General features: G+C 38.3%; 1 protein-coding gene across 12 annotated transcripts in view; it reads right to left on the minus strand.

Moving 5' to 3' along the window:
• The window catches only part of akap13.L (A-kinase anchoring protein 13 L homeolog), a 185,204-nt gene that overhangs the window by 157,236 nt on the left and 11,635 nt on the right, over nucleotides 1–16,333 (minus strand). The window contains exon 2 of one of the 12 annotated variants that reach the window (XM_041586859.1): nucleotides 9,356–9,397. The exons of the other annotated variants lie outside the window; for them this stretch is intronic. Coding sequence (XP_041442793.1) covers nucleotides 9,356–9,383 — 28 coding nt within the window. The 5' untranslated portion in view covers nucleotides 9,384–9,397. The remainder of the gene's footprint in view (nucleotides 1–9,355; nucleotides 9,398–16,333) is intronic. 12 annotated transcript variants of the gene reach the window in all.

The raw sequence follows: 16,333 nt of genomic DNA on the forward strand, positions 1-16,333 counted from the left end.
ACGGTGTACCAATTTTCCTAGTGTACATACAAAGGTCACGAATGTATTCAGCTTCTGAATATCGCCAGGGTGACAAAACACACTAAAGCACACAAGAACTGCAAAACCCAAAAGAAGGCAGAATTTCTATAAATGAAGACTGTATATTATATGCAAGGAACTGGATGAACTCTAGCGACTAGCATTAACCAACATTGAAAGCAGTTAGAGGAACAGTTTATTTCTAGCGCAAAGTCATAACCTTCGGAATAGAGGTGTAAAGGTATAGAATATAAATACAATGTCCTTAAGGGAAGAATGTACCCTCTGTGTTCTTATTTTATTTTGGCAGAACAGAAGGACCTTACTTTGTAAGACTATTTTGAGTACAATATTTATGAATGCTACAAATCACACAGGAGCAGCATTGTAGCTACAGTTTTTCTTCGGTCACACAGCGAAAGCTGTAAACCATCACGAAATTCACCATTCACTTAGACAGCGCTTTCTACAATACATTGTACACAATATGCTCTTTCTCTGCAGTGATAAATATAGGTTTTCATATTCATCTAGCTTTCATGACCAATTATGAACCATTGCAGACCGACAAAGTGTTCTAAAGAAGCAGAATCTGCTAAAACTATTAGATAATTATATGTTTGTTTCAAAAACGGATTGCTTTGTACATATTATAATTAAATTTTTACGTCTACAATTTTTTTTTAACCCTTATGCAGTAGTGTTGGATCTTGAGGTGACGATGCATTTTTTAATTTGCACAATACAGCCCTGTTTTGAGTCACGGCTACCGTTTAATTTGTTGCACCAACAGATATTCTGGTGACTCTCCCAGTGATACGCTGCATGAGGTTGAATGTTCATAATAGCAGTTTACATCGGGTGGCAGTCGTGGTTTCTAGAGGAGGAAAGATAGACAGTGTACACGGTCCCCCAAAGAGTGATCACCCTAATCCAATTCCAGTTCAAGGCTAGGGTGTCTGAAGATATGCTCCCTATGGGCTTAGGTGATATTAGTCTCCCATTTAAAAGGTGCTTCTGGTGGCAATGTATGAGATTTTGCCAGTGCAAACACCCTGCTGAAAAATTTGGTACATGTCCCAGTCTCGACTACATCCATTTATCTATATTGGGTAGGGAATGCCTTCCCATACATCATCGCTTTTTTTTCATGAATGTAATTGCATTAAATATTCTCACTTGCTGCCCTGCCCACAAACAAATTGGCCTCAAATTGAATTCTCTCCTTCAACTCAATGCACGGAGCTTCCAACTCAAGCGAATGTCAGTTATGAGGGATAGAACTTTAGCAAACAGAAAGGTAGGGCCCACTCAAACATTTCCTTTCCCCAAGTAATTTCAGCTGGCCTATGCATGAATATAGTGTCTGTGTGGGTTTCCTCCAACACTCCAAAACATACAGGCAGGTTTGGCTGCTTATAAAACTGACCCTAGCAAGTAAGAACGTGATAAGGATCAAAGATTGCAAACTGCACTGGAGCAGGGATGAGGTTAAACCTCTAAAGCAATGCGGAAATGTGCTAGCGCAATATAAATACCAGCAATTAAAGTTTAAAAATTCTTCTTCCTCTTTCTTTAGCTAAGGTGAACTTAATGTTGTTCATTTTCGTATTTCGCTTTTTTTTCTTTTTTTAAATATTTTTTTTGGACCTCCGGGTCCATTATATGGATATGGATTTGCATTGCAGCTTGACGGTGAAGAGGTTAAATTACTTCATGCAAGCCTTGTAAAAAGGAAATATGTCATTTAGCTGTATGTAACTGTGGTTTACATACGTACATGTATTTCAGATCAAACACATAACCACACTAAATATACTTGGGAAGTAAAATATTTAAAAAGCCGAATGGAGAAGACACAAGCCTCTCTTCAATTGCCAGTTGTGCTGCCGAATGATGCATTAGCTTTGCACCTTAATTTAACATCCGCTTTCCATGTTGAGTGAGACCACCCAATGAAAAGCTAGAGAAACATGCGGGAATGTAAAACACAACAAACTTAGCCCTTCAGCTGTTTTGTGGTTTCACACATGCAAAATCATTCAGATTGCTAAAATGCACTGTATTGCACAAGAGATTGTGCCAAGCATTAAATATGTAGCAAGACCTTCTCTACGGTGTGTAGTGCTCTCTAAAGTTTAACAGTCATTCACTGGAGAAACAATGTTTACTTATAGGCCAGACCTGCAGACTACACAAAAAGTAAAAGCCTTTAAAAGACACTACTTGGGTGTACTTGTAGATTTAGTCTATCTAGGACTTTGCTGATAATATTCTGGGTGGGTTCAGCCTTTGAGCTAATTATGAGTCAGCCAACCATAAGTGTACAAAGGGCAATTTACATGCATGGAATATAGGTACAAGCTAGAACATATACCCACTCAATTTACAGCCATAGCAAAATGAAAAGGAATGTATGCACAACCTATGAAGACTAGACATATTTCCTGGGTGACTTTAGTGTCCCACACATTCCACAATCAAGAGTGAGCAATTGCTGTTTTTTTATTCTGCCCAAAACAGGTCTCAAGGCAAAACAAATATATAAGCCTCTAGGCTTATCCAGGTTGGTTCAACTGTTTTTGTATAGATGCCATAGTAAAGGTGAGTTTTTATGCACCTCGGTCTAACAATATTTCTTCCAAGCTGGCAGGCTTCAAACCATTTCATGACGGGCAAATCTACGTGGAGTTTCAATGTAAGGAAATGTGACTATATAGGATAACTTTAATGACTTAAGCACAGATTGCACACTAGCTTTATTACATCCCCCTTGCACTTGACTTTTATTACAGAGGCCTTTTCTTGCAGAGCACGTACTATACATAATATTTTCAGGTATATTAAAAGAAGCAGCAAGTTGGGAAGTAATAGGAAGAACCAGAATAATAACAACTGCATCTCATGATTCGGGGCTTGGGGTCTCAAAAGAATTGTGACCAATTATCCACAATAAAACCTGCGCAGCTAAAGTTGTCTTAAGCAAATAAATACGGATCTGCTATTGTAACACAAGTCAAATCAGATCTGGGTGTAGATATCTTGGATTGGAACCACAATGTTGTTGATTAAACATGCGGAATTAGACATGGGCCTTTGTCCCTTCTACAGTAACGACTTGTTCAGATCACAGGAGAATCAACCTTGAAGTCTTCGAAAAAAGCAGTGAAGCTTGGAAACCCATAGCAAGCTACATTCTCACGTCAGTATCTTCTTTAGAAAACAGAAATTAACTTGGTATCACATTGTGGTTGGCAACATTCTGCCCAACTTTCTTTTGCACTTGACATGTGAAAGCCAAAACTCTGACCTTAGTCTTATAAAGTGAAAATATGAACCAGGCTGCCCAATTCTAACCTAGAGGGAGTCATACTCCTTCATTATGGTTAATTCCTAACTCACATGTAAAATCCTGGGGATTTCTGAGATTTGGAGGCGGAAGCACATTTGAAATAAATGGCTGTGATGATTGCCTCAATAACTTGCAAACTTTGATCAGTCGGCAAAGCTCCCACTCATTTTAATTATTAACTCTGCAAATGTGTCTTATTTCTACAGGTCATTGTACTAATTTGGGGAATTTTGTGGATAAACAGCATATCTAGACAATGTCATTCAGAGGCTACAAAGTGCTGTCTTGAATAAAAAAAGGGCATTAATGCTATGGAAAAAACATGATAATAATAATAATTAAAAAACCATAATAATAATAATAATTCAAAAACTATAAAAAAGAAAAAAATGAAGGCCATTTTAAAAGTTGGTTAGAACTAGCCGCTTTATCAAATACAAAACTTTTAACTTTAAGGTGAACCACCCCTTTAACTTGATTTAAGAAACAAGTTTGGGGTCCCTGTTGCCCTGTACAGTGTTTCTCAAATTGTGAGGTTAATCTCATATTTGAGGTTTGCTTGTAATGGCTTGAGCAGACTTTTTGTTCAGCAGAAACAGCTAAAGAGCCAAATATTACATTACAATCATTCTTTATATATATAAAAAAAAGAACTTCAGTGTAAAAAATAATAACTGGCTAAATCGATAGCCTGTCCAAAATAAAAAATGTTTCTAATATAGTTAGTTAGCCAAAAATGTAATGTATAAAGGCCGGAGTGACTGGATGTCTAATATAATAGCCAGAACACTACTTCCTGTTTTTCAGCTCTATAACTCGGAGTCAGTCAGTGACATTAAGGGGGGCCACATGGGACATAACTGTTCAGTGAGTTTGCAATTGATCATCAGCATTCAGCTCAGATTCAAAAGCAACAGATATGACCCATGTGGACCCCTCAAGTCACAGATTGGTTACTGCCTGGTAACCAATTTGTGGAAACCAAGAGAGTTGAAAAGCTGGAAGTAGTGTTCTGGCTATTATGTTACAATCCAGTCATTCCAGCCTTTATACATTACATTTTTGCCATAATAACTATATTAGAAACATTTTTTATTTTGGACAGGCTATTTACCCAGTTTTTATATTTATACTGAACAATTCCTTTAAATGCTGTTCACCAAAGGTAATAATACCAATAGTTTAGCCTACTTTGATGAAAAACAAAGAGCAGACAGATGTGAGCCCAGGAATCAACACCTGCCTCAAGGAAGTGTTATTTTCAAGGTTCCCTTTGGACGTTGTACAGACTTCATAAGTTTCTCTATAAAACCTAAGAAATTGCATGCAAATGTGGCCTTGTGGGTTGCATGCATTAGTATGCCTGAAATTACTATACGGAAAGAATCATGGTGCATCATTAATAAAGAGTTCTATTCTCCTCAGAAAATTTTCATTTTTATATAGACACCTATATATAACCTTGCTTTTAACTTTAGTTGCAATAAAATATACTACACAAAAACTAACCATATTTACAGTACCTTTTCATGAAACTTTTTTTTAAATAATGTGAAGGTTGGTTTCCCCCCCTTGATTTAGAAGTCACAGCTGGGCGATTAGCCCCACATAAGGAAAACTGCCAAGTTATGTAAATCTGTGCAACACGTTAATAATTCCTAGGACAACACACATTTGTAAAATCTTAATTAAGAACTCCTGGGGAGTAGGTAACAGCACAGGCTCAGAGAGAGCGGTAGGCAGAAAGACAACACGTAGTTTTTGGATGAATCTGAAATGTATCTTTTACTGAATACATATCAGTCTGCAACCACCATGACATGTGTGGTATGTTGAATTTGATGTGAAATATTTCTAACAGTACAATAAGTATCCTGGCTACAAAGCCTAAGACTGTTGAGTTATTTAAAAAATGAGTAGTAGGAAATAGCAAGGACAAGAAGATTTGACTGTAGATCTCTGGCTTGCCAGACAAAAACTCTCCCATTCTCTTTCCAATGTTCATTGTATATGAGAAGGAAACTAGGCAGTTTCCTTTTGCTAAAACAATATTTTGCAAGTGATCCTAGGAAACTAACATGTGTAAATAAACAAGAGAATTCCAGACAGCATGAGTTCAGCTGGAGTGTACTATTCCTATGCAATACCAAAAACATGGGTGCAAAATAAATGAATAACTTTTAAACTTCGTTACACATCATTTCTCCTCCCCTTTTTCTTGCCCCCATTATCTTGGCAGTACTATTTTCAAAAAACAAATACTTATTTGCCAAAAAGCCCCATGGGTGTTACTCCAAAGTTACATCATGTATGAACAATGGGCAAATTTGCACCTGGGCAGTAACCTATAGCTTGGAGAAGCTTTCTAGGACTCTGCCACTAAAACTGCCTAAAGAAAACATTTGTACCTTAGCTGTAACTGAACTATTTCCTTCTTGTAAACCGGACATTATAAACATTACAGCCAATGCCATATCCGTCTAATTCATTGTTCATTTTCTGGCACAACCTGCGTCCGTACAGTAAAGGCAGTTACAGTCTGGACAAGATTTGGAAGCAGAACAACCAGTAGTATTAATAAAATCATTCATCTAAAACCTGATTTCCCAGGCCTGGACTTTCTCAAATATTAATTCAAATCCCTACACTATTAAAGAAGTAAGGTTGTTCCTGGCGCTGCTTATAAATGAACATACATCAAAAATTCCAGTATTAAATGAGCAGCAGCAACACAATAAATGAATAAAAATTTGCAAAATACACAAAACAAGCAAATGTAATATAAAATAATCTCCAGAGTTATGTAGTTTGCTCAGAAATGTTGGGGCAACATATACCCCAACAATCAGACCAATTCTAGAATTCTCTCCATGGTCATATTAGTGAAGTGCCACTATCCTTTACAAATGGAAGCAGGGTAACGCAGAATAAATTTCTTTTCATAAAATATTTTAGGAACTTTAAGATACTAGAAAGCGCTATTACAGGATTTATTTGGCCCAGATAGATTCCAGGTATATGTGTACACACATACACACTAACCTATGCAAGAACCACAAATTGAAGATCTGCCTCAAAGGGAAACTCATGTATCTAAAGTTCTCACACAAAAACAATGCAATGTGTTCTTTTCAGAGGTTCAGTTCCTTGTTTAAGTCTCATTTAGGTACTATTGTTTTCTGCCTTTAGCAAGTAACGGGTATTTTCAGCGGCTTTAAGGCTAGGGCCAAATCAGATATAAGCCTGCCCCCGACTACTAGTCTAACTCAGCGACACAAGGCTCGTGTCTGGAAGCCTTGTGTCAGTCAGGCATCAACTGTCTCTGCAAATTTCGACAAAGAAACGCGAGACTTTGAATTTCGAGCAGAAATCCGCTGAATCTGTTCACGCCGGAGCCGGCACAAGGCTTCCAGATGCGAGAAGAAAAGAAGATTCAGCTAGTTGTTGGGGTCTGCCCGTCTGGCCCTAACCTTAAGCCACACTTCAGAGCAGACACAAATGAATGCTAGAACCTTTGCTTGCTCAGAACATGAGGAGTACACAAGTCTACAATGATTGTTATGGATTTTTACTTTTAGTGACGATTTAAAAATTTGCAATGAAATGCATACACTTTTACCCCATTTATCTTATATACTTAAATGGGGGGGGGAGAAGGCATCAATAAGTAAAGAGAACTGGGAAGGTTAAGGATTTTCCTTTATGACATCCACATCATCTCCCAACACCACAGATTTTGTAATTTTTGACCATTTTTGTTTCATCCATGAGGCAAGATGAGAAACTTGCCTCAGGCTGCACTTTCCCAGGGGCCGTAACCCATTTGTACCTCCAATTTAATATAAAGTAATATGCTAGTTTTGCCAGCAAATGTAAGGGTGGTGGCTCACTGGGAGATGTAGTCACCTGTGATAAATTCTCTTTACTATGGGCGACTAATCACCCCAAAATACCTTTCTCATGAGGGGACTTCGGAAAACCAAAGCAACGCTTAGCACTGGCGATTCACATTCTTGCCGTTCAGAAGCCATTTTGGGGAGATTAATCTCCCACAGTAGCAAGGATGGTACACAGATTCTCTGGAGAGCAAAGAGACAAAGGAGAAGGAAAGCTACGGAGGTATTTTATTGCCAATAGATTAGCTGCAATAGTGCAAGCTAGAATGCTATATTTATTCTGTAGAATGTTTTACCATACCTGAGTAAATAGCTCTAGAAACTCTCTGTTTGTTTAGGATAGGAGCTGCAGTATTAATGTGGTGTGACATCACTTCCTGCCTGAGTCTCTCCCTGCTCTGGGCTCAGATTACAGTAGAGAAGGGAGGAGGGCGGGGGAAGAGGAGCAAACTGAGCATGCTCTTGCCCAGGGCAATGAGGTTTAAGCTGAAGGCAGGAAGTCTGATACAGAAGCCCATGTGTACACAATAGAAGGAAGAAATGCTGTGTTTCTTTTGACAGGGGACTCAGAGCAGCGCTACTTTTGGGGTTTACTGGTATATTTAGATGGACCTTTCTGATAAGGCTTACTTAGTTTTAACCTTTCCTTCTCCTTTCAGCTCCCAGAATCCATCACTAGAAATCGGTGAGGGAGCAGTTGCATGACTCTTGTGAGCCCATCAAAAGTTGGGAAACTTTTTCTATGCACCTTGTTTACTTCGGCCAAACTAAATAGGGTCATGTCCAAAAGAGGGAGGGGGGTTGGTTGGGTTACCTTTAAGTCTGTTGTGTTTATGTTAAGCTCTGCCCTTCATGAAAGCTGTAGGATTAGTTGTCAACTTTCAAAATTAAACTATTATATTTACAAAAATGTTGGGTACTTTGTCACTGCTATGGGAATATAAGAGTAAACATAAAGCCTTACCACAAACATTTAGCTTTTAGTTGCTTTGTTGTGCTTAAGATTTCTCCTGCAGTGAAAACGTGAATGTCAAAATTGCTTTTCTGTTCCTGAGGGCTGGGGTGTTTTGCGTAAGAATTTGTCTTAACTTTACTGCATATGTTTTTTGTTCTTGAATAAAAAGTTGTTGCTAGTGAGATAATGCAAAGCTACTGCTGTTGATTGCTGTGCCTACTTTATGCCATTATATGCCAAATATTGTACTTAACTTGCATTCTAAAAAAAGCATTGTTTATTTGTTTTAGCAAAATGACTGCTTTATGGCCAAGAAATCTACTGTGTTTGATATATGGCCAACAGCACCCGATGTGGGTTATCTTGAGTAACAGCTTCCTTACTGCCACTAGTCTGCAAATGGCAGATATGTGAACACTGCAGCTCTTTTTGAAAGGTGCCAGTGCTGAACCAGTAAAACCTCTGATTTATCTTCTTCCTCATTTATCAAGTTTGCCTGAATGGGTTGAACATGGCCATCTTGACAATTGTTTTTACATACAGTATGCCCTTCCACGCTATACCAAAAGTTCTACTTAAAGGAACAGTAACACCAAAAAGTGAAAGTGCTTTAAAGTAATGAAAGTATCATGTAGTGTTGCCCTGCACTGGTAAAGCTGATCTGTTTGCTTCAGAAACACTACTATAGTTCATATAAACAAGCTGCTGTGGAGCAATGGTGGAAATTGAAAAACGGCTATATGGCACAGGTTAACCAATGGATAACAGATAACACCATTAGATAGACAGAGATTATTTGCTATCTGATGTGTAACCTGAGCCTTTTCTCCTTTGAATGGCTGCCCCCATGGCTACACAACAGCTTATTTATATAAACAATAGTATTGTTTCTTAAGCAAACACAGCAGTTTTACCAGTGCAGGGCAACACTGAATTATATTTAAATTACTTTAAAACACTTTTCTTTTTTGACGTTACTGTTCCTTTAAAACTTCTTGAAGGCCCTGGTTTGACTTTGAATCAAGCAAAGCCCACTCACTACTGAATTTCTTCATCCTACATTTTCTAGAATTCTTTTGTCCTTAGATGTTGGTGGGGTACAAAATAGAAAAAAATTAAAATGAAACATACCTTGCCTTGATGCTGAAGAAATGCTCATTTATATACCAAAACCTAATGCAAATACACAAAGAAAATGGAAGCATGAGGTGATCATAGGCTTCACAGGAATTTCCAATCTTACACTACAGTAGTAAATACATAATTGTATGAATGACAAAGGTCAAACACTTGCTTACTGCTGTAAATGACAGACAAAACATTAATGCCTGACCTCATTTTGTACAGCAGTTTAAAAAAGAGCAGTTTTTTTTCATTTCACGTATCAATATCAAAATATAGCTTCAAACAGTTACCCTAAAATATTATTGTAGTCTTGTAAGCATTTCAATGCAAACTTGATTAACAAAGGGAACTCAATTCACTAGCCAATAGCAGAACTGACCAATTTTTAAGGGATACTGTCATGAGAAAATATGGAAAATCAGTTAATAATCTGTTTCTTCTTACAGATTTTTTTTATATTTAACTTTGAAATCTGACATGGGGCTCGACATATTGTCAGTTTCCCAGCTGCCCCCAGTCATGTGACTTGTACTTTGATAAACTTTAGGCAAGTTGGAGTGATATCACCCCCATCCCTTTCCCCAAGCAGCCTAACAGACCAATGGGAATTTTACCAGATAACAGCTCCCTAAAGCTGGCCAAAGATTTTTAAAAGATCAGATCCTGATCGTGAGACCACGATCTTCTCAGAACAATCGTACGATCATATGAATTGACCATCAACTAAAAAGACCAATTTGCCAGGAAAACAAAGGGGAGCTGCCTGCTTGGAGCTGCAAACATAGATACATTGCACTGGGACCAACAAAGATTTTTTGACCTGGCTGATCAATTTCATGACAGATGTCGGCTGAAAAATCGTAAGATGTACGATCGTTCGAATCCCACTAACCGCACGATACTTTTGAAGGATTGGTCGGGCTTCCCTAAAATCGGTCGTTCGGCAAGAAGAATCGTCGCGTCTATGGGGAGCTTAACACAAGATAAAAACTGCCTGGTAGATATATGAACAGCACTCAATAGTAATATCCAGGTCCCACTGTGACACATTTAGTTACAGTGAGTTAGAGAAATAACAGCCTGCCAGAAAGCAGTTCCATCTGAAAGTGCTGGCTCATTCTGAAAGCACACGGCCAAGCAAAATGACCCGAGATGGCTGCCTACACACCAATATTACAACTAAAAAAATTCACTTGCTGGTTCAGGAATTAAATTTTATAGTGTATAGTGAATGATTTGCTGTGTAAACAGTGTAATTTAGAAATAAAAATGACATCATAAAAATCATGATAGAATCCCTATAAACACAACATCAATATTGTGTCTTTTAGCAGAAAGAGGATATTATAAGTACTTTCTGTGTGTATCACGGAACAGTACAATCTCCCAACACAACTGTGGCGGCGCAATGGTGGCTTTCTTTGTTAAGGTGGCCATAGACACAACAATTATGATCTTTCCGGGAAAAGATATTGCCAAGAAAGATCATTCTTTTTAACGAACACGTGTAGAGCTGGATCGTCGAATAATCGTACAATGATAGCGGTGAGTGTATAGCCACCTTTACTCGCCAGTGCTTGCGAAACACCAACAATCTCAAAGTAAATTGTATTCCTTGTTAACAGCAGCAACTGGCAAGACAAAAAAGGTGAAATATGCTCCATCAGAGGAAATGCATATATAGTCATTGCCTTTTCTCTCCTGTATAACAATCTGTTCTTTGTGCAAGGCACACTTCTCTAAACAGATAGAGATGCAGAGGAAACCTGTAACATATCCTGAACTATAACGGTTTCAGGTTAGTGGTGTTGGTATCTGTTCAAAATCAGAGTCTGCAAAATACAACAGCAAGGACCCACCCTTCCCAAACAGGAAACACTGTACACAGTCTGGTTTTCTATATGAATAGTATACTCTGAATCAACACAAAAAAATATAAAATATGACAGGCAAAATTTTCTCTTTTTTTATTAAGTAAATTTTTTTTTTTTTCAAGTGTTCAAAAAAAAATAGTTTCACTGCGTCATAGTACTGCAACTATTCATTAAAGGGGTTTTCACCTTTAAATGAACTTTTCATATGATGCAGTGAGTGATATTTTGAGACAATTCTAATATTTTTAGTTATTTCATTTTTAATTCAGCAGTCCTCCATTTTGCAATTTCAGCAAGCTGGTTGCTAGGATCCAAATTACCCAAGTAACCATGCACGGATTTGAATATGAGACTGGAATATAAATAGGAGAGGGCAAAAATAAAAAGAGGAGTAATAAAAAGTAGTAAATACAATATTATTATATATCGGCACCCTAAATCCAGAACCCAAGCTAAGCTCCCCGGTCTCGGCTCTCACTTCGACCTATAACCGCCGCCTTTCACCTTGGGAGGATCCCTCGGCTAATTGGATGCCGCCAGGTCTTATTTGTGAGAGGAGCAAAGCTAACGGTTCTGGACAAGCAAAGGGGCACGATCGTCTCACCAGGATACTGAAATGGAAGAACACCTCAGGAGGGCAGGCCAGACAACACATCATGGAACAGGCAGGCCGGGCCAGCACAAGCAGAATAGAATAGTCAGACAGGAAGGAATCAGGATTGGAGAACGTAGAATAGTCAGACAGGCAAGGGTCAGCTTGGAGAGGTCAGAATAAATAGGCAGGCAATGGTCAGATTGGAGAGTTCAGGATAGTCAGGCAAAGCAAGGGTCAAAACACAGAAGATCAATCAGGATTCAAATAGGATAGCACCCAGGAACAAGCTAAATTGAACCTAACAATGGGCAGTGATTTTCTTTCAAAGGCCCCTTTAAATAATTTGAATTTCGTGCCGTTGTGCGTGACGTCATCATGCCTGCGCATAAACCCAGAAGTGCGTTGGCGCGCGCACCATGGGGAGCCAGCACTAGAAGGGAACGGAAGCATGTGGCGGGCGTCCCCACAGAGACATGGCGGGTGCCCCCGCATGCCCAGAAGGAAGCCACTGTGCTTATAAACTGGAACAAATCATTCTATCTTGCCTGATATGGAAGAGGAAGTTAAAAATACTAATGGTTCTTAAAATCAGTTTATGAGGCTATGAAGAAATCCTGATCTGGTCTAACGACCCATTTTGCAGGTTGGTACTGTAGTTTGGAGTAGAAAGACATTTACCCATTTTGGATTTGTCAGAATATATACTTTCCAAAAATATATGATTACCTGGGGGTAGAATATTTTGGAATGGTAGTATACTGCTGGGAGTAGCCACAGGTATTTGTATCTGTAAAATTTTAAATGATCTGTTGCCTAGCAGACAGATCAAATTAAACTGATTAAAACTGCTCTCGTATATTAGCCAACTGAATTCACCTAACATGACACTTGCCTTAGGCCAGTTTTGCACAGAATATGGCAGGCACCTTATATTAGTATCCTCCCCCAGCAGTAAAGATGAATGATACTGCTGACATGACAGCCAAATAGGAGGCAGACTACTGATCGTAATAACTGGGGAAAGGAGAGGTCTTAAGCACATTACAGTGGTTATTTCACCTATAAATAAATGCAAAGTATCCTGCTAATGCCAACTATTAAATGTAGGGTAGCACACAGAGACATCATCTGAAAAAAAGAGGTAACATTGTCTGCATGCAACAAGTCGGGAAAGTTAGAATTAGGGTCGGGGCACACAGGCAGATTCAGGGAGATTAGTTGCCAGGTGAGAAATCTCCTCTTCTTCGGGGCAACTAATCTCCCCAATCTGCCTTTCCCTGCCTTCCTAGGGGCAGGCTCTCAGGGCACTTTGTTTTGCAAGGTGCCCGTAATTGCCTCACGAGGAAACTTCTGGCGACTTCGGAAAACGACGCGCTCCGAGTGCCTGCCCCCAGGCGATATTCATTTTAGCCCGAAGGCAGATCGGGGAGATTAGTCGCTCCGAAGAAGAGGAGATTTGTCACCTGGCAAATAATCTCCCCGAATATGCCCATGCACCCGACCCTAAGGGGACGTGATATCTCCTCCAACCTGATGGAATGTAAGGCCTCTGCTGCAGCTGCTGGTAAAGTCTGGGAGAATGAGATGCTGTGTAAAAAGGTATTGATTTATGTCATACTATTCAAAGGGTCTGTTAAGATGAAAACATTTCATAAATTTGCTTGTCCTTTAAAAGTGTGGACTAAAAGAGGATTCTAAAGGGAGGGGGATGATCTTTTCATGTAATTATTCATAAACATATGAAAAGTCTGGTTTACCAATGTACTGTTGTTCATCGTAAAAAAAAGTTCCATAAATGCAGAATCAATCACTTTTTATACCAATACACTGCAATGCTTACTTATGCTTTAGTTCTAATTCTACCGTCAGGTAAACATACACTCATACCAGCTGCACTCCATCAAACTCAATACCAGAAAAACAAGCACTTCTAAAAAGTGTACACAAAAAAAAGAATGTCTAGTGGTCCCAACCTACCTCTTAGAACAAGTATTTTAATTAACCTCAAGCCATAGGTAAAAACAAATGCAGCAGAGTCATTTTGTGAAATCTCTTAATAATACAAAGGCCTCTGTCCCAGAACACCACCTTTGGAATTTTCTGGCTGTTGGAATCACACGTACGTCATTGTTCAACTACGCAATGCTAAGTGCAGGTTTAAACATGGAAGAAATGGTTTAAACATGGAGTCCCAGGCATTGCTTTTGAACTTTGAAAAATCCATAATTTAAAAGGAACAATTCACCTTCAGAAAACGTAGTTTGCCACTGTCATTGAACAGTTAAAATACAATTCATTAAAGGTACAGCTATGGGATCAGGCCAGGACTGGAAAATATCAGAGGGGCTGCTGTTGGGCCTATTTTGAAGCCCATTCCAGGGCTGTATGGGAATCCCTATTGAAGAACCATTATCCAGTAAACTCTGAATTACAGAAAGGTAATCTCCCATAGAGTTAATTTTAATCAAATCAGTCACAATTTTAAAAATTATTTCATTTTTTCTCTGTAGTAATAAAACTGTACCTTGTACTTGATCCTAACAAGGATATAATAAATCCTTCTTGAAGGCAATGCAATTCAGTTGGGTTTATTTAAGGTTTCCATTTTTAACTTGATTGAAAAGTATGGTGATCCAAATTAGGACGCCTCATCTGGAAAACCCCAGGTACAGGGAATTCTGGATAAAAGGTCCCATACCTGTATTTGAATCTTCAGCTGCTCCTTGCACTTCTACATAGTTACAATTTGATGATGTATTACTTTATATATTTTTTCCTAAATCAGAGCAACTGTTACAAGCCGATTTGTTAGTTTCTGCTGTTTCTCTGATGTTGCGGAAAAATGTATCAACTAATAATACGAAGCATCCTGGCTTACAGAACTGACAGTAGAAATCATGAAAGTGCGAAATTTAATTTGAAAATTCACATTTTAGAAAACCAGTACAATTAAAATATACATAAGCCATAGACATTTGCCATTCTGAGACAATTTGTAATTGGTTTTCATTTTTTTTTTTAATCAATTATGGTTTTTGCGTTATAAAGCTATTTATTCAGTAGCTCTCCAGCTTGGTATTTAGTCAGCTATCTGGTTGCTAGAATTCAGTTTAAACAAGCAACCAGGCAGTGGTTTGAAAAAGGACACAGAAATATGAATAGATGAGGACCCAAACAGAAAGGTCAGTAAAAAAAAGTAACAATAACAATGAAATTGTTGCCTCAAAGAGGAATAGTATTTTGGTTTTGGGGGTCAGCGACCCCCATGTGAAAGCTGGAAAAAGTAAGAAGCAAAAGGTAAATATTCAAAAACTATAAAAAATGAAGACCAATTAAAAAGTGGCTAAGAATATGCCATTGTCTAACATACTAATAGTTAACCTGAAGGAGAACCACCTTAAAAAAGGCAATACTACCAGCCAGCTCTGAATTACAACACTGTGGAAATATCTCACAGGAGAGATTCTAAATGTACACGGGTTCCAAATGTTTCTGCAATCATTTTAAAAAACAGAGGTGCAGGTATGCGACCTGTTATCCAGAATTCTCGGGAAAGAGGTTTTCCGGATAACAGATCTTCCTGTAATTTGGAACTTCATACATAAAGTCTACTAGAAAATCATGTAAACATTAAATAAACCCAATAGGCTGGCTTCAATAAGTATTAATTATATTTTAGTTTTGATCTAGTACAATGAACGGTTTAATTATTGCAGAGAAAGAGAAATTTGGATTATTTGTATAAAATTGAGTCTATGGGAGACAGCCTTTCTGTATGTTGAAGCTTTCTGGTATAACGGATCCTATACCTGTTCTGTATCTCATATATATACACACACACACACACACACGATGGGATTGCATTTTAACAACTTAAAAATCCCAGGCTTGTATACCATAAAGCACTGCCTTGCTTAGACCTCATCTCTCTCTAACATACATTTGATTGATTCAGATGACTGAAAAATATCTTTGCACTCTGAAGTTCACTTTAAAGAGTGCAGGTATTCACTCTTTATGATTAACATGTGCCCAGTCAATAAGCTAGGTGCCTTTAACTACAGGCCTAGATGAATAGGGGTTGCTTCTCTATAATATCAGTGCACCCAGGTCTTAAGACAGATATAATGATAATCATTATAATATAATTATAATAATGCTGCTGGTAAAAGAAATGCTTGCCAAATTCCCCAGCTTAGTAAAGCTATATATATGTATCTCTGATCAGATAGAAAATGTCTGAACAGTAATGCTGGCCATACATTATAAGTTTAGAAAGGTTTCTAAATGAGCAGATCTTTCACCGATCTTGTCACCTTGAAGCAGACAATATCGGGTGGATCCGATCATATGGCCCTCGGGCCAAAAAATGCATTATAATTGCCTTTATGCAGACCAGTTACTGATTGGGCAGTTTTGATTTTTCCCGTCAGATCAAGAACTACAACAACATGCAGATTTTCCCAATTTTCGCCAGATTATCAGTTGGGTAGCCCTGCCTGAGGGCCCCATTTA

This window comes from Xenopus laevis, chromosome 3L (assembly GCF_017654675.1).
Source record: "Xenopus laevis strain J_2021 chromosome 3L, Xenopus_laevis_v10.1, whole genome shotgun sequence".
Lineage (NCBI taxonomy): Eukaryota > Metazoa > Chordata > Amphibia > Anura > Pipidae > Xenopus > Xenopus laevis.